At 56.7% G+C, this 17,683-nt stretch overlaps 2 protein-coding genes across 3 annotated transcripts in view; one reads left to right on the plus strand and one right to left on the minus strand.

The window, feature by feature from the left end:
* Nucleotides 1-10,492, plus strand: part of RIMS4 (regulating synaptic membrane exocytosis 4) — a 63,379-nt gene extending 52,887 nt beyond the window's left edge. For both annotated transcript variants that reach the window (XM_019458379.2, XM_019458380.2), the window contains exons 3-6: nucleotides 1,967-2,079; nucleotides 2,362-2,463; nucleotides 3,099-3,238; nucleotides 5,960-10,492. In XM_019458379.2, the coding sequence (XP_019313924.1) occupies nucleotides 1,967-2,079; nucleotides 2,362-2,463; nucleotides 3,099-3,238; nucleotides 5,960-6,178 (574 nt within the window). In that variant the 3' untranslated portion in view covers nucleotides 6,179-10,492. The remainder of the gene's footprint in view (nucleotides 1-1,966; nucleotides 2,080-2,361; nucleotides 2,464-3,098; nucleotides 3,239-5,959) is intronic.
* Nucleotides 9,981-16,444, minus strand: KCNK15 (potassium two pore domain channel subfamily K member 15). The gene is made up of 2 exons (XM_019458378.2): nucleotides 16,080-16,444; nucleotides 9,981-12,200 (listed from the first exon to the last, which is right to left on the minus strand). The coding sequence occupies exons 1-2, from the start codon at nucleotides 16,360-16,362 to the stop codon at nucleotides 11,491-11,493; spliced, it is 993 nt and encodes a 330-aa protein (XP_019313923.2). The 5' UTR covers nucleotides 16,363-16,444; the 3' UTR covers nucleotides 9,981-11,490.
* Nucleotides 16,445-17,683: the final 1,239 nt, after the last annotated feature.

Consider the following 17,683-nt stretch of genomic DNA (forward strand, 5'->3'; position numbering starts at 1 on the left):
AGCCTCTCACTGTGTGACTCGGGCAGGTGGCTTTCCTGCGCTGAACCTCAGTGTCCTTGATGTTAGCTAAATAAAATCATACCTGCTTCACTAGAATCTGCATGAGTCACACCAGAATATATGGCCCGTGAGGACAAGACTTGAATAAGCCCTGGAGCCTGGAAGGGTGCTGGCACATAGTAATAAGCCCTTGGTACTGAGGTACCCAACCCGAAGTGGGTGGGCAGGGGACTGGGCGTGTCTTGTGATACTGTCTTCTTTAGGACATTTCTTCAGGAGCAATGCATTTCCCCAGCAAGACGGTGGGGTCTCAGTGTACAGGGTCTCGTCCCTCGGGAAAGACAGACTAGTGGGCTGAGTGGTTCGGAAGCAGGAAGGGGCACCCGTGCAGGGTGGATCTCAAAACCCCACCTTCCTTGGAAGCTCTTCCTGCTCCTTCAAGGCTGAGAGCCCAGCAGGTTTCCCAAGGGGGGAGCTTTGGAGAGTCTGCTCTCTGTGCAGCGAACCAAGCATGCAGTACCCTCCAGGCCCCAAGGTGCTTTCCTCCTCCTGCTCAGAGACCGCCCTGGCCGCTGCTGTGAAACCTGGCACACGGTGGGCACTTGTTAAAAGTTCACTATTAGCCTCGGGACCTGCCCAGGTGGGAAGTCACCGGGGATTGGCATCAGAAGTGTTGTAGTCAAGTGCTGACTGCCCTGTGAGCTCCGTGGCTCTAGGCCGAGCAGGACCTGGGCTTCCTCACCTGAATAATGGTGGTAAAATGAAGAACCAACATCCTGGGGTCGGAGCGAGGGTCACATGGGGAAGTGGGTTGCCCGCGCTTTGCTCCTGAAGGTGACAGGGTACGTCAGGCATGGTACTCAGTGCTTCATCTGACACCTAGGAAATGGGAACACTATTATTCCCACTTCGGAGATGAGAGAGGGAAAACTAGCTAAAATTGGCGTAAGCAAAAAGGTAATAATTTGTAATAATAATAGTCGTTATTGACTTATGTAACCACGGAAGAGGTGAAGTATCCTGCGTTAGGCAGAACTTGATCCAGGAGCTTGTGCGATGCCACCTGTATGGTGGCTTCCTTCACGGACCCCAGATGGCGGCAAGATAGCTGCCAATGGCTCCAGTCTTCTGTCTCAGGCTCAAGCCTGGTGGGAAAAAAGAGCTTCTCACTCCCCACGTCGAAAGCCTCCTAACCAGATTCTTGTGGGCTGAATTGGGCCACGTGCAGGTCTCTGAGCCAGTAAACAGCCAAGGGAAGGAATGTGCTGATTGGCCAGGCGGAGCTCACGCCCAGACTCTCGAACCTGCTCTGCTCCACTCCAGGGGAATTGGTTCCTTGGGGAGGGGCTTTTCAAAGGAGATCTGCGGTCTCATTCCCAACAGACAGGGCGCAGTGAACTTGGAGCACCGGCAACCAAGGCAGACCTCCGAGGCCGAGCCCCTGGTCCCGTGTGTCTCGAGTTGTCAGGTGTCAACGAGTCTACTGGGGCTCTCATTAAAAGGCAGACGGATTCAGCAGGTCGGAGTAGAGTGCGGTGCAGGTTTGTTCCTCATTAGCTCCTGGGCCATGCTGCTGGTCTCGGGACCAGTGTTGTGGCACTAAACCATGGGAGCCGGGCACTGACCAGCATCACCTCCCATGCTTCTTACGACCACCTCGGGAGGCAGATAGGGTCACACCTGTTTCATGGAGGTGGAACCTGAGGGTTGGTGAGGACAGGCGGGGGGATGGTACAGGACGCAAATGCTAAGCCCTAGAATTTTGGAGTCGAAGTAGAGATTTGAGGGCCATGAAGATAGAAAGAAGTAAGGAGAGACAGGACAGAGGTCTGCCTGAGGCCGGGTGATGGATGTGGACAGAATCCCCGTGGATGAGGGAGGTTCTGGAGGTGACTGCCTGAGTCATCAGAGTCCTCAGTCAGCCCCTGGGAACATTAGTTTTTGTCTCATTTTTTTCTTCTTGCAGCCTTAACTATGGGGGAGTTTGCCTGGCGTCAGACGCGCAGTTCAGTGACTTCCTCGGCAGCATGGGGCCAGCGCAGTTCGTGGGCCGCCAGACCCTGGCCACCACGCCGATGGGTGAGTGCCCCAAGACCTATTCCTGACGGGGGGCACCACAAGCCCTCGTTCTCCCCCTTGTCCCCATCCCGCTTGGCTCCATCCACCGAGCACCCAGCCTAGAGCCTAGTCTGCACCCACAGGCTCAGCAGAGCCTCATGTTGGAGTGGTTTCTGGTCTTGTTTTGGGTGGGAGCAGGGGAAGGGGGGGGGGGGGCTTCATCCCTAAGTAGAGACGAGAGGCTGAGCCCCTGGGCGAGCTTCTAAGCCACTTCCCAGTCCCGTGCTTTGGGGCCCCTTGCAGGGGACGTGGAGATCGGCTTGCAGGAGCGGAATGGCCAGCTGGAAGTGGACATCATCCAGGCTCGGGGACTGACGGCCAAGCCAGGCTCCAAGACACTGCCAGGTGTGGGGCTGCCCTTCCTTCTACAAGGCAGGGGTGGAGGTCGGCGGGGAGGCCCTGAGGGGTTTCTGGGTCTAGAAGAGAGAAAATTGGGCCCGACTACAGGGGACTCCCTTGTCCCAACCCCAGTGACTCACATGGGAGTAGTGGTTTTGAGTTTGTTCTGAGAACCACTGGAGATTATCAGTTGACCTTACTGGTCTTCCCCACTGGTTTGAGCTTCTGGAGGACAAGGGCCATCTTACCTGTTTATGGCTATACCCCCATGCCTAGGTGCTTGGCGCACAGTAAGTAGGTGCTTAGCAAACATTTATTGAGTGAATGTGTCAGTGATGAAGGGGTAAGCCAGGGGAGGGGTGAGCAAATCGGGGACTAAGGGAGGAAACAGGTAAGTACAGAGTGAGCAAAGGCAGGGAGGGGGCAGGTAGGATCACCCAAGGAGGGGGAGTAGGCCCCACCCAACCCCAGCTGCACCCTGTCACTCACACCTACCACCACACTTACCCCTGCAGCTGCCTCCCCAAACCCCATGAGGCCATCTGGCCCCCAGCAGTGGGTGGGGAGCCTCCCCCTACTGTGCCATTTGCCCACCATTTGAGGGCCAGATTCGAACTCATCCCGCCGGTCTCTGTCCTCAGCGGCCTACATCAAGGCCTACTTGCTGGAGAACGGCGTCTGCATTGCCAAGAAGAAGACCAAAGTTGCTCGCAAGTCGCTGGACCCGCTGTATAACCAGGTGCTGCTGTTTCCTGAGAGTCCCCAGGGCAAAGTCCTGCAGGTGAGGGGCCCCGAGGTCTGTGTATGCAGTTCCAGAGGGAGAGAGGGGGCACCCCGCCGTGGGGGGTGTCTCTGGAGGGCCTCACCTGGAGGAAGGAGGGCACTGTGGTTGATCTGAGCTCCACAATTCAATTTTGAACAAGTTCCTTTCTGACCCTCAGCTTCTTTATTGTAAGATGGGCATAAGATGTGGGTGCTCACAGTACCTACAGATAACATTGTGACAGCGAAATGGGTGCCTTGTGCAAGAAAAATGCAGGGTCGGCCCATGGTAAGTGCCCCACAAATGCCTGCCACCATTGTTCTTCTTGTTATTATTAATCATTATCAGAACAGCCTCTGGAAGCCGGGGGCTTGGCCTGGAGCACAAGATAATAGACTGGGAGCTGTTGAGGATCCAGAGAGGTGTTTGGTTCCCTGGCCATCAGGGGGGTGCTAATGGTGACTCAGGCATTAAGCTAGAAATAGCTGCCCATCGTGGGTGTTGGCAGGGCCCAGGTTGGATGCCTGCAGGAACCGTATGCCCACTGCCTCGGAGTCACCACTTGGGCACCTCTGGCTTGTACCTCAGTTTTTTGCTTCTAACCAGAGCAGGCAAAGCAAATGAGGGCGGGGCCAGCGTGTTACAAATTTGCCAAGACAGTGGGACTTTGGCCAGACTGGGAAGCCCAGGGCCTATCTAGGGCAGAATTTTTCAACCTGAGGGTTAAGACCCATCAGCGAGCTGTGAAATCCGTTTAGCGAATCTCAACAAGTTTGTTCGTTTGTTTGTTTAACAGAATAGAATAGGAAAGAAAACATTGATCATTCTTAGTTAGGCAGGTCTTATCTGACTTTCTTCAATTGGGAGTCCCCTGTATGCACTGGGTGATGATGTAAATGTCTTAGTGTATAAACTAGTCAAAAAAGTTTGGGAGAACTCTTCTAGTCTAGAGGCATTCACATGCAACTTAAAACATCTATGGGCCAGATCTGGTCCAGTAGACAAAGGTAGAGCATTCTGGCCTGAGCATCTTTGGAGAAGCTCCACAGAACATCCCTGTCTGGGATGTGGAGGGGATGGGGAAACAGAAATCTGAGTGGGGTCCTTGCTGGTGAGCTCTCTCACAGCAGGACAGACCCACCAGCCCCGTGAGCGAGATCCGAATGCCAGTTGTAATAGTTTGCTAGGGCCGCCGTAACAAAGTACCACAGATTGGAGAGTTTACACAATAGAAATGTATTTCTCGCGGTCCTGGAGGCTAGAAGCTCAAGCTCAAGGTATCGTAGGTTCCATTTCTTCCAAGTCCTCTCTACTTGGCTTGCAAAGGCCGCCTTCTCCCTGTGTCCTCACGCGGTCTTTTTGCTTTCGTGCACACGCGTCCCTGCTCTCTCGCTCTCTTCGTGTCCTAATCTCCTCTTCTTATACCAGTCGGATGGGATTGTGGCCTCATTTGACTCTCTTCCCAAATACAGTCACATTCTGGGGGGTTAGGGCTTCAGTATGAATTTTGGGGGAACACAGTTCAGCCCATAACCCCAGTTTAAAATGAATCCATCCGTGCACCAGAGGCGGACTTCTGATCAGCTGCCCAAGGAGCATCGAAGACCGGTCAGGTGAACCATCTCAGGCACATGATTGAACTTCTCTGAGGCTCAGTTGAAACAGCTGTGAAATCAAAACATTTTGTAGGGTTGTTGGGAGGGTTGAATCTAAGGCCAGTGGAGCCTTGGAGCAGCGTCCAACACCGTATGCAGTAGTGGCTCACGCTGTTGTCATCTTGCCCTGTGTGCTCGAGAAGCAGCTGACAGTTCATAGTGAGCTTGGACGTCCACTCCTTTGATCCTTGCCTGCGAGGGAAACTGGGGATAATTTCACTTAGAAACCACTCTGAGAGCCCATGAGGTTGGATGACTTAACCCAAACCACCCAGCCAGGACTGGGATTTGAACCCACCTGTGTCTGACCCCAGAGGCTGTGCATTAGAGTCAGCGGGCTCCACGGAGTGACTGAGCCAGCCCACCTTTGTGGGCTAACCCCAAAGGGGACAGAGTTAGACCCTGAGCTCCAGAAGAGCAAATGAGGGTCCTGCAGCCACAGAAACCACCCGACTAGCTGCTCCAAGGGAGAGTGGTGACCAAGAAATGGGGCAGGCACTACAGAAAAGAGTCTATTGGAAAAAGGAAGGAGGCTAGCTTGTATACCACACATCCATCAGCCACTTTTAAAACTTTGTTTTGTTCCTCATGGGGGGTTTCCGAGAATCTGGAAGCAGAGGGCCTGGTGGGGATTGCAGGGGGAGGGTACCAGGCAGGGGACTCACATTGTAGGGCCAGCCCTCAAGGCTCAGCTTCAAAGGTGGAGGGTGTGGAGGGTGGAATGGAGAGAGTTAGATGGGAGAGAGTTAGATGTTTGTTTATTCTTGAGAGAGAGAGCGTGCAGGTGGGGAAGGGGCAGAGAGAGAGAGAGAGAGGGAGACACGGAATCCGAAGCAGGCTCCAGGCTCTGAGCCGTCAGCACAGAGCCCGACGCGGGGCTCAAACTCATGGACCCTGAGATCATGACCTGAGCTGAAGTCGGATGCTTAACCGACTGAGCTCCCCCAGGCACCCCAGGCTTGAGCAATTTTAAGGCGGGAGCATCTACAGGACTCAGAGGTGAAGTGGGCACGAGGGTGACCTGAGTTCTGGTTCTGGGCCCGTGAATGGCAAGATTTGAACCGCCGTGTCTCTCGCCCCGCAGGTGATCGTGTGGGGGAACTATGGGCGCATGGAGCGGAAGCAGTTCATGGGTGTGGCCCGAGTGCTACTGGAGGAGCTGGACTTGACCACCCTGGCCGTGGGCTGGTACAAGCTCTTCCCCACCTCCTCCATGGTGGACCCAGCCGCAGGCCCCCTGCTCCGGCAGGCGTCCCAGTTGTCCCTCGAGAGCACCGTGGGCCCCTGTGGCGAGCGATCTTAGGGCCGGGGTGGGGAGGGGCTCCCCGAGAAGGCCTGGAGAATGCCCAGCCCCAACCTGGGACCCCAGGCCCAGGGGCACATTGAACAGAGGAGGATGGGGTTCTCCCCTACAGTGGGGAAGCAGAACGGGGAGACCTGACCCCCAGGGCCCCTCCTCACCCCCTTTTTGCCTCCTACCCCCTAAGACCTTCCCTCTCCCAACGGGATTGGCTGCACTTTTGACTTGGCCGGTTCTTGACCTGGTGGATGTGGCTGCAATCCGGAGAAAGGAAAGACTGAGGTGGCAGAGCATACCATCCTCCTGTCCCAGACACTGTCCGACTGCTCCCCCTTTTTGCCTCCTCGGAAGCTCGCTGCCCGGAGCCAAGTCCAGAACCCAGCGGCCATCTCCATGGTGCCAATTACCAGCAAGTGTCTTTCCTGCGGCACCGGGTTCAGGCAGCTACTCCTGCCCCAGAGCTGATGGGGCAGCTTTGCAAGGATCCGGAGCCAGCTCCGGGGGGTCCAGAGCCTCCCACATGACGAGGAGCTCGGCCTCCCTCCGCCTGCCCGTGGAAGGAGCTTTGCCGCAGCCTGTCCGAGTCCATCTGTCTGTCCCTTCCTGCCTGCCCCTCTTCCGGTGGCTCTAGGAATTGGGGTCCAGCAGGGGCCAAAGGAGAGGAGGCGGTGCCCTGGACCTGGCACAGACCCCCAGGGTGCCTAGCTCCGTGGGATTGCAACGAGATAGTGTGGAAATGGACTGGAAAGAACTGGGTCGTCTGTGTTTTGGTGAAGGAGCCACGGGACCCTGATTTTCGAGAACCCCAAGTCCAGGGAGCTCACCGTCTCTGAATTTGGGGACGCTGGATTGGAGAGGGAGTCTAAGCAAAGTTGGGGTTGGGACCAGTGGTGCCAAGGCAAGGGTTTCCCACATAGGAGAATCCTTCCTCGTTGGGTGAGGTCAAAGGTCTTCTTGTTTACCCCTCTGCCTCCAGGCTAGGGGTCTGGGGAGGCAACAGAGCTTCCCTATTTTAGTCTTTTTAAACAAACCATCCTGTACTAAGGGCAGAACCCACTGCCCCTGCCTCAACTACCTTGGCTCATGAGTGTAAGAATCAGGAGATTCCTTCTCAAGCAAGCCTGGGTAGCTGCCTTCCTGGCCCGGCCCTCCCCGAGGCCCACGGAAGCCCTTTTGCATGCTGGGAGGACACAGGCTGGCCCCTCTTTATAGAAGCACATTTCTGCCACCTCCCCTGGGAGGCACCCAGCAGCCCACCACCCCTCATTACCCAGTCCCTGCTGTGTAGGGCGTAGTCCAGGTTAGCTGGGTAGAGTTAGCGTTCCAAGCCCTGGGGCCTCTTCTTAGCTTGCATATAGTCTTTACAGAGTTCCAGGATGGGTAGAGAGGAGGCACACCAGAACATTCCAGGAGGCGGCTGTCTCCTCACTGGTCTGGGTCTGAGCCTGGAGCCTGATTCATGGGAGGCCAGCCCTTCTTCTTCCTCTTCTCGCCCCTCCTCCTACCTCCCCACCCCTCTGACCCGGTTGTAGCTGGAGCTGCCCCTTATACTCAGATGTTCTGACGTCTTATCCTTGGTACTGGTTTTATTTGTGAAGCACTCCTGAGGGTTGTGGGCCTTGGTGGAGAGGCCTGGGCTCCATTGGAGGAGGTCATTTTCCACCGAGGATGCCCAGCTGTGTTCAGCCTTGCCTTGTCCTTGGCCTCACTCTAGGCTATTGATCTGGCAATTTCTTCCACCTGGAATCCCTCTCCTCCTCTAGCCTTCCCTCCCCTCCCCTCTGCCTCCTTAAGCCCTGGGGAGCCTTTAAAGTCCCGGATGAGTTATATCGCCTCCATAGAGCTTCCCATGCTGCACTGGGAAGGGGAGACAGAGATGCCCCTTTCTTTTATCGATGAGCTCTTCCGAGCTTCCTGGGATTGTGCTGGGTGGAATCCCAAGGCTGGGGCAGGAGGCAGCAGGGCTCTGGGTGGCCTCTAATCTGAGGCCCAGAATCAGCCCCTCCCCTGTTTGTTTTTTTTTTAACCAGTGTGATTTCTCTGCTGTTCGTTTATTACTCACCATTTGGAATATTTTGAGCCAGGAGAGCGCCTTCTCTCTCCAGCCGTCACTGCTCTGGTTGTTCAGGGGTAGCTTTTCAAAGACGGGGCAGAGCCAGGCTGTCCCAAACAGAGGGAGAGAGGGCTCGGAGCCCCCCAGCCCGAGCCTACCCTCTGATGTCTGCACAGCCTTTATAAAGGGAGAGAGCACGCTCCAAAGCAATAACAACATCCTGGGGGTGGTCACCGAGGGCCCCCCTCAGTGACTTTCTTGTTTGTTCTGTGAAATCTCAGTTCACCTCCTGGTGGGGTGGGGTGGGGGCTGGAGCCCTGTTTCTTCGTATCATTGTTGTGAGCACGTGCCCCGCTTCCAAGGGGGCTCTGACCATTTGGTGCGGAACCACTGTCTGTCCTCACCAAGAGATGGGGGTTTGGGGAGGGGGTGACTATTCTCAGTATTAGCTTTGGGGAACCTTCAAGGCCAGCCTGTCCCTACTGCTGTCTGATCCTTGCCAGCTCAAGCTCCATCTGGAGAGGAGCAGAGAGGTGGAATTGTGGGATTTGGGAGTGGGAGGCTAGGGTTTATAGAGGGGCTGATTCTTTTTTCAATCTCTGGGCCAAAAGTCACATGCAGGGGTACTGTGGGAGGGAGTCTTCTCCACTTCCCTTCTCCAGAGTCCACTTTCCATACAGCTGGGAACAGACCTTTGGGACCATTCATGAAGTCCATTTTACTGATGAAGACTGAGGCCTGGCGAGGGGAACGCTCGCCTCTGGGGTCACCTGTGAGTTCCGTGGCGCCTCCATCCTGGCCTCCTCCCACCCGAGGCTGAGCTGGAACCAGAGCAGGGCCAGGTGGGGCCACCGTTGCCCACGACACTTCTTCCTCCCTTCTCTCCATAGAGCCTCCCAGAAAAGATGGGAAGAGCAAATTGTAGCCCATCTGAGAGGGGAGGAAACTAAGGCCCAGAGTCAGGAAGTGACTTGCCCAAGACCCCTCAGTAGATGCACGATGGGGCTCTGTTGTGCTTCCCTCCATGGAACCGGAAGCCACTGCCCAGGCATGTCTGCCATGATAAGCATTTGTGGCCTTTCAGCCCTGGGCCACGGGGCCCTGCTTGGTTCCATCTCTGCGGACCCCGGTTTGGCGGAGAGAGTTACCATAGAGCCCTAGCTGCCCTGGGGTCTGGCCCAGTGGACTGAGGGTGCCCAGCATTTGGTCCAGACCTCGGTGTCTGGGTAGGGGTTCCTGCTGAGGGTGGGTCAGAACCCCCGTAGGACCAACCTGAGGGAGGTAAGTGCCGGTTCCCGCCCAGGGGCTGTGTGGGAGTGAGACGGCTGTGACACACGTCATCTTAAGGAAAGCCTCACAAAACTTTCCGATGTAACAAGATCTGACCTTCCCGTAGTGCTTTTCAAACTTTTGCTTTCCAAGTGCTTTTACATCGAGTATACCCTCACAAGAGCCCCTGGGGGGTAGAGGGGGCGTGTATTGTCAGCCCACTTTACGGAGGAGGAAGCTGAGGCCCTGGGAGGGAAAGTACCGGCTAAGGTCCCACTGTGGGTTCCCGGCGGGGTCCGGACTGGAACTCAGTTCTCCCACAGCTCAGAGCTCTAAGAGGAGGTGAAGCAGACAGCTTAGGGGGTGGCTACGTACTTTACGAGCTGATTCACCATCCGGTTCCTTAAACCAGGAGCTCCTGCGCGCACTTCGGTGTTCAGAAGCGGCGCCGAGCCCCCCTCCCTTTGGAGCACAGCTGTTGCGTCAGGCAAGGCCACCTGCATTTATTTATTGAGCAGCAGCACTGTGCCCGGCCCAGGGGACCGAGCCCTCTCCCGTTCCCCCGCAGTGATTCCCCTGGCTCTGTGGGAGGGCCCCTTGTCTGTATAGCAGCGCCTCAGAGTGGACAGAAGGCTGCCATGTCCATGAGCGCATCGGACTCAAACCCTGTGGGGGAGGCTGACTGTGCCCATGTACTCCTAGCTTCTGTGAGGGCAAAGTGGAGACTTGAACCCGGGGCCTCAGGCATCACATCTGGAGCCCTTTCATTCTATGCCTGCCTCCGAAGGGGGTGGCTGGGAGGCCGGACCCCGGGTCCTCAGGCTGGGGGCCTCTCCATCCACCCACTTTTCTCTCACTCCCCCTGTGGGAGCAGGAGCCACTCGGGACTTTGGGGAGGGAGGGTTTCCGGGGCCCCTGGGTTGGAGTGGGTCACGTTGCATTGTGTTCATGACCATGTAGCTCATGTTGAAAATTAAAGTTTTTGGCTTTTCTAACCTGGCTCGCTCTGCTTTGTGTTGAGAGTTCTATCTGGGAAGCCACGGGTAGTCGGTGTTTGAGGAAGCCGAGCGCTGCAGGATGCCACGGACACCTTAGGGGGCAGGGTGCATCCCAGGAACCCTTCCAGAGATGCAGGGGGTGGGGGGTGGGGACAGGATTCCAGGTGAACTCAGTCATTACAGATGTGGAAACTGAGGCCCAGGTAGGGGATGACATTCCCCAAGGTCACGCTGAGGGCAGTTGGCAGGACCCAGATCTCACGGCTTCCAGAAGAGGGGTCTTCCCACAGCATTTGACTGTGTCCAGGTGCTCCAGTGATGTGGTGGGTGTCAACAAGGCCCCCCTCGTCCTCGGATGGCGCTCGCCAAGGACAAAGAACATGGGGGGGTGTCGGGCGGAGGGTGTGTTTCATTCACACGGGGGTCAATTCCACTCTACACATTGAGCAAGAGGATGAGCGATCGTTTAAATAGTGCAGATTTGTCCGCCCCTCCACTCGGGGACAGGAGCTGTTTCCCTTCAGTGCATCCGATCTCCATGCCTCTCCTGGTGTGAGCAGCTGGCCTCACCGCCTGCCTCCCAGGGTTGAAAGTCCCGCATTTTCCCTTACAACACGGAAAACCTGCCTCCTCTCTCAGCAGAGAAACAGCCACCTGTTTCCACTCGGGAGGGCTAGCTGATGACATGGGCCTGTGGAGAGCCTCTCCTGGGTGGCTGATGTGGCCGCGCCTTCCTAAAACAGTTCGGACCACGGGGATTTGCACCTACAGGACGTGCTTGTGCTTAAGGTGCGGCTTTAATGGATTTTTGGAGAGGAGGGAGGGGCTGGCCACAGAAGGGAAAGACACACTGCTCGTGGCAGAAGACGGCCCTGAGGCCACAGCCCCTCTACCCTCTCCAAGCTCTGGGGAGCATGCCCTGACAGGTGACCCTAGCCCCTCCTGTTCCCTCGACCTCCCCCAACCCCCACCCTCCGGGGCCCGGGACAGGGCTGTCAGATGGACTTCCGCCGGGCCGGGGGCCTGCCCACCGTGCCGCCGCCCACAGCCCCAGGGCTCGAGGGGGGTGAGAAGGCCAGGTTGTCGCGGGCTCCCGGCTGCAGCCGGTGCACGCGGGACGAGATGGAGGCGGAGCCCCCGGCGCGGGCAGGGCAGCGGGGCGGAGGGCGGCCGCGGCTCTCGGGCGCCCCCAGGCGGAGCGGGCTGGCGCGGCGGGTGGCGCGCTCGGGCGCGTCGGTGCTGGCCGCCAGAAAGCGCAGGACCACGAGGTTGAGGAAGGCGCCGATGACCGTGAGCCCCAGGAGGATGTAGAGGAAGCTGAAGGCCACGTAGGGCGGCTTCCTCTGAAGCGCCTCGTCTCTCTGCAGCGCCACGAAGTCACCGAAGCCGATGGTGGTGAGGGTGATGAAGCAGTAGTAGTAGGCGTGGAAGAAGGTCCAGCCCTCGAAGTGCGCGAAGGCGGCGGCCCCGAGGGCCAGGGTGGCGGCGCACACCAGCAGCCCGGCCACCACCATGTTCTCGGTGGACACGCGCGGCCGCCGCAGGCCCAGGCAGCGCTTGGCCGCCAGCAGGAGGCGCCGCACCAGCGCGTTCAGGCGCTCGCCCAGGCTCTGGAAGGTGACCAGCGTCAGGGGGATGCCCAGGAGCGCATAGAACATGCAGAAGACCTTGCCCGAGTCCGTGCCCGGCGCGGCGTGGCCGTACCCTGCAGGGAGAGCGGAGGGGAGGGATGGTGAGCACCGGCCGCAGCCGCCCTGTCCGGGCTCCCTCCCCTGCCCCCCGGAGCCTGCGCAGCGTCTTGAATTGCTGCTTCTAACTAGGTCATTCCCCGCCTTTGAAACCTTGTGTGGCTATCCCTAACCGCCCCAAATTGTAAACAACCCAGCGTCCCTCGGCTGGGGAACGCGTAAACAACCTGCGGTACACACGTACAATGCAATTCCGTTCCGGAACAGAAAGGAATGAACTGGGGTTACCTGCGCCACCAAAGGATGGGTCTCAGCTGCATTACGGGGAGCGAAAGAAGCCAAGCGCAAAAGACTACACACTCCATGGTTCCATTGAAATGGCATTCTGGAACCATTCTGGCAAAACTATGGGGACAGAGAGCACATCTGCGGTCGCCAGTCGTTGTGGTTGGAGGAGGGGGTTAACCAGAAAGGGGCATGACAAATCTGGGGGTGATGGGAGCCTGCTAAGTCTCGGTGGTGGCTGCAGGACAGGTCCTCACCCGTGAGAACTCGCCGAGGGCTGCGACACTGAAAAATGTGTGTTTCACCGTGTGTGAAGAATGCCTTGATTTAAACATCAAGCAAAATCTTCCATGGTGCCCCAGGACCCACAGGGTAAAGCACCTACCAGTTCTCACTTGGTGTCGGAGCTCCTTGGTGATCTGACTCCCCCTACCACCCCGCACCTGTCCAGCCCCACCCCGTGTTGTGCCCCCAACCAGCATTCCCAACTCCACATGCCTCTTCTCATGGTTTTTTTCCTCCCCTGGATAGCCCTTTCCCTGCTGCCCTAGTCCACGACTTCCCACATCCTGCTCCAAGCCAGCCCTCGCTAAGCACTTCTTCAGTCTGATGTAGCAATTCTTCATCAGGTCCCCTCGACTGCTGTCGGGGACCTACACACGAGCGGGCCTCCTGGAGTCCTGGACCACCATGCCATCCCCAGGGACCGAGCATTCCTGGAGAGAGGAGCGAAAGCTTTCAGGGTATTCTCACAGAGGCCCATAACCCAGGAAAAGTCCAAAGAAGGTGCCCCCTCTAGCAAACGGACACCATCTGCCAAAATGTAAACACACAAACGCTTGGCCCGTGCATTTCCACAGTTAGGAAGTTAGTCCTCCAAAATACATGTGTGTGCAAAGTGAGGTGTGCATGGGGGGCATCAGGGAAGCATCGTGGCTCGTGGTGAAAACTAGGCAACCTCAGTGTCCACCGGTAGGGGCCTGGTGAAATAAATCATGGTGCCAACCAAATGACAGAGCCCTACGCAGCAATGGTTTCGACCAAGGGTCACTTCGCCCCTGAGGGGGACATTTGGCAATGTCTGGAGACATTTTGGGTGTCACAACTGGGATGGTTGTGTGCTCCTGGCGTCTTGTGCGTAGAGGCCAGGGATGCTAAACATCCTGTGATGCACAGGCCAGCCCTCCCTCCACAACAGAGTTATCCGGTCCGACGTGTGAGTAGTGCTAGGGTTGAGAAATGCTGCTATACGGCCAAGAAAAAGATGACACAGCTTTTTAGGGATTGATTTTTTCAAAATCGCCAAAATATATTAAGTGAAAAAAGAAAGTGCGAGACAAAACAGTGTGTATAACCTAATGTCTCTATATGTGTGTGTGCTTTAAAGGAACACACAGGTAGAGAATATATGTGGAAGGATGCACAAAAAACCAGTAACTGTATTTGACCCAGGGAAAGAGATTTATGGGTTGAGGGGCAGGGTGAGAGGGAGACTTCCTTTTCATTCTCTACCCTTTTGTGTATGCTGCGTGCACACATCTTTTATTCAGAATATCGACACAATACATGTTATTAAAGATCTGTGGCTCCACGTCCACATTTCTATTGCGTGGCCCCATCAGTTTGCCCCCTGTTTTGGGGGGGAGCTCCGCCCACGAGACTGTGAGCTCCTTGAGGCCAGAGACCATGCCAATCACTTCTGTGTGTCCCTAGTCACCAGTGCCCTGCACAGAGCCTGACACAGACAAAAGGCCCAATGAAAGTTTAATATCGATAATGCTCATCATCAATAATCAAATCAAACTGAAGGGGGTGCTGAGTGCGACACAGGGGAACCTTTTTAGCAGTAAGATGCGAAGCAGTGCTGTTTTCAGCTGGTTGGGGCTAGGTCAGGCTTTGACAGAGTGAAACGAACAATGATAATAACTAAACATGCTAGGTACTCTACATAGATTATTTTATTTTACTCTCCTAATTACTGTATGCAATATTAGTCTCCCGTTTTTGCAGACAAGGTAACTAGGCTCAGAGCAAGGAAGCTGCCCAAACATCACAGGGCCTGAGCCATTAACCACTCTCCTCCATTGCGCCTCAGTGCCTCTTGCAGAGCTCTAGCTCCTGGGTTCTGGCGCTGGGCTCTCTGCAAGGCTGGCTTTTGCAGCCGGGACCACACAGCCCCAGCTGGCGCCCCCAGGTGGCCGGAAAAGGCAAAGCTCCAGCTGTTTCCAAACTGGGTCCCTTTCCCCCAGCTCCCCAAGGTGCCAGTGAGGAACAGCCCACAGAAAAGGCCAAAACCAGCTGTGAGCCTTCCAGATAACGTGGGGGAGGGCAGAAAAGGTGGATGGGGTCCCACACCACTGGGCATGGCAACAGGGAGTGTCTTGGGCTGAGCCTGGGTAGGGAAGCAGGGGTGCCCATGTTCACAGGGGGGGTCATAATGGGCTGAGTGGGAGCTGGGCCCACAGCTGGCAAACAATGAATTGTTATATTGTTATTATGACCAATTAATAGTGCCTATTTAGCCTCAGGCACCTTGCCAAGCATTTTACACACTTGACCTCATTTAAACCTGGCAATCACCCAGCGAGGTAGCAAGCACTGCATTTGCAGTCGAGAAAACCAGGACTCCGGGAGGTACGTTCAATTGCCAGAGAAGACAGACAGGAGGCAGCAGAGATGAGAACAGAACTCTGGGCTATGTAATTGCAGAACTCGGGCTTTTAACCCACAGCTCACATTCGTTCGCCAAGAGCATTAGGAAAAAACTTTCTCCAAAGCTCAGGCTTCCACAGTGGTGATCCAAGCTCTAGGGGGTGCCTGGACATCCACAGCTGGGGCCCGAGAAGCAGCGGACACCCAGCCTGGAGCCCTGCAGAGCCTGCTTCTCTCCTTTCCTGCTTCCCCAGGCTTCTGCTCAGCAGGTACCAGCCAGACGGTAGCCATGGCAACGACTGACGGTCCAGATGCTGCAGAGAAACTGCTCTGGATCCCCGAGGGTGAGGTCCAAAGCTTGTGGTAATCAGTCATTCCTTCAACAAATATTTATTGAGTGTCTACTATGCGCTCGGCTGGGTACACTGCAGTGACTAAGACAGACTAGATCCCATTGTCATGGAGTAACGGCATAATAATTATAATACAAAAATCAATCTCTCTCTCTTTTTTAGTGCTTTGTATGTGTCATGCCCTGCGCTAAAACTTTCTGCACACATTATCTCCTTGACAATAATTATCTCGGTACAGCCCTGAGATAGGGCCTATTAGCAGCCCTATTTTACAAAGGAGAAAACGGAGGCTCAGAGAGGTTAAGCAACTTGTCTGAGGTCACACAGCTAGTGTGATGCAGCCAGGCAAGGAAGCCTCGGTCTCCAGCCACTCGCGCTTCGCCCCGCTCCACCTGTCTCCCGGCCCCTGGAGGCTTCCCCCGAGCACTCCCGCGTGCCACCTCTGGGCGAACTTGAGCTCCCGACTCCTCCCAGCCCCGCCCGCGTGGGACGCCGTCCCCTTTCGGCGGAGGGCGGCTGAAACGACTGGTCCACAGCCACCGGGCCCGGGCGGGGGCAGAGGAGGGGTTCGAGCCCGGGGCGGGGGGCGCCGCGGGGCCCGCTCACCGATGGTGGTGATGACGGTGATGGCGAAGTAGAAGGAGCCGGCGAACTTCCACTGGCGGCCGGCGCGGTGCGGCTCGGCCTGCAGCGCCAGGCGCTCCAGCTCGCGGTAGTCCTCGGCCGAGAAGCGGTACTTCCTCCGGAACTCGCCGCGCTTCTGGGCCAGCAGCCGCTGGCGGCCGCGCTCCGCCTCGGACTCGAGCGCGTCGAAGACCGCGGCGCCCACCAGCAGGTAGGACAGGATGCACAGGATGAGCGCGGCCGTGCGCACGCTCTGCTTCCTCATGGCGGCGCCGCGGGCCCCGCGCCCCGGGCCCGTCCATGCGCCCCGACGGCCGCCCCGCGCTGCGCCCTCCGCCCCGCGCGGCGGGGAGCGGGCTGCGGGCAGCCGGGCGTTGGAGGGGGGAGCTGGGGGGGGGGGGGCGGAGGCGGGGCCTCGGTGGGGGGGGCCGAGGAGGACCGAGAGGACTCCTCCTGCCGCCCCGCCCCCTGCCAACACCTGCCTTTGTTTACCCAACGGCGCAGGTGTCTGCCAACGGTGACAGCTGGAGCAAAGCGCCCAAAGCCCGGCCGTGCAGATGTCCCGTCCACCACTGTGGTCCTGTGACCTTGGGCCAGTCATTCACTCGTTCGTTCAGTCAGTCAGTCATCCATCAGATCTTTACTGAGCACCTACTGGTGCAAACAAGCTTCCTGGGGGTAAATAGAGCTGATACTCTAGGAAAGAGGGTTGGCGACAGCACGGACACACGAAGATCATTGAAGACAAGTGTGGGACAGAAGGGAGACAGTTTCGGGGGCGGGGGGAGGTGGGCGCCACCAGCTGAGGTGGCGGGACAGGCCTCTCTGAGGAGTGACTGGGGAGGCAGCATCTAGGCAGCCAGTGCAAGTCCTTTAAGCAGAGAAGCAGTGTGGCTGGAACCAGGGGGATCGGGGAGCTGGGGGGTGGAGGGGCAGGCAGCAGAAGGAAAACAGGCGATTTCACACAGGGTCTTACAAGTCCTTATGCAGGTCTATTCATTACAGCTGGAAAGGCTGTAAGCAGGATGCCCACACCAGTGATCTGATAGACATTTGTATGTTTTTAAATAATTTTAAAAATTTTATTTATTTTGAGATAACATGAGCCGGGGGTGGGAGGTCAGAGAGAAAGGGAGAGAGAGAATCCGAAGCTGAAATCAAGAGTCAGGTGCTTAACGGACTGAGCCACCCAGGCACCCCTCTGATTAGCATTTTTAAAAAAGAGCATCCCGGGGCGCCTGGGTGGCTCAGTGGGTTGGGTGTCCGTCTTTGGCTCGGGTCATGATCTTGCGGTCTGTGAGTTCGAGCCCCGCGTTGGGCTCTGTGCTGACAGTTCAGAGCCTGGAGCCTGCTTCGGATTCTGTGTCTCCCTCTCTCTGCCGCTCCCCCGCTCAAGCTCTGTCTCTCTCTCTCTCAAAAATAAATAAACATTAAAAAAAAAAGAAAAAAAAAGAAAAAGAAGTAAATAAACATTAAAAAGAAAAAAAAGAGCATCCTGGCTGTCCTGTGGAAAAGGGGTGGTGGCTAAGAGTGGAGGCCAGTTAGGAGAGTTTCGTAGTCCCCACGCGTGGTGGGGGTTGGCCTGG

Source organism: Panthera pardus, unplaced genomic scaffold, assembly GCF_024362965.1.
Source record: "Panthera pardus isolate Hobbes unplaced genomic scaffold, ASM2436296v1 HiC_scaffold_25, whole genome shotgun sequence".
NCBI lineage: Eukaryota > Metazoa > Chordata > Mammalia > Carnivora > Felidae > Panthera > Panthera pardus.

Excerpts from the sequence above, each read along its gene's own strand:
- KCNK15 (XM_019458378.2), bottom strand. The coding sequence starts at position 16,362 with ATGAGGAAGCAGAGCGTGCGCACGGCCGCGCTCATCCTGTGCATCCTG. Across the intron at positions 12,201-16,079 it reads CACCGTCATCACCACCATCG|GGTACGGCCACGCCGCGCCG; the intron begins GTGAGCGGGCCC and ends CTCTCCCTGCAG.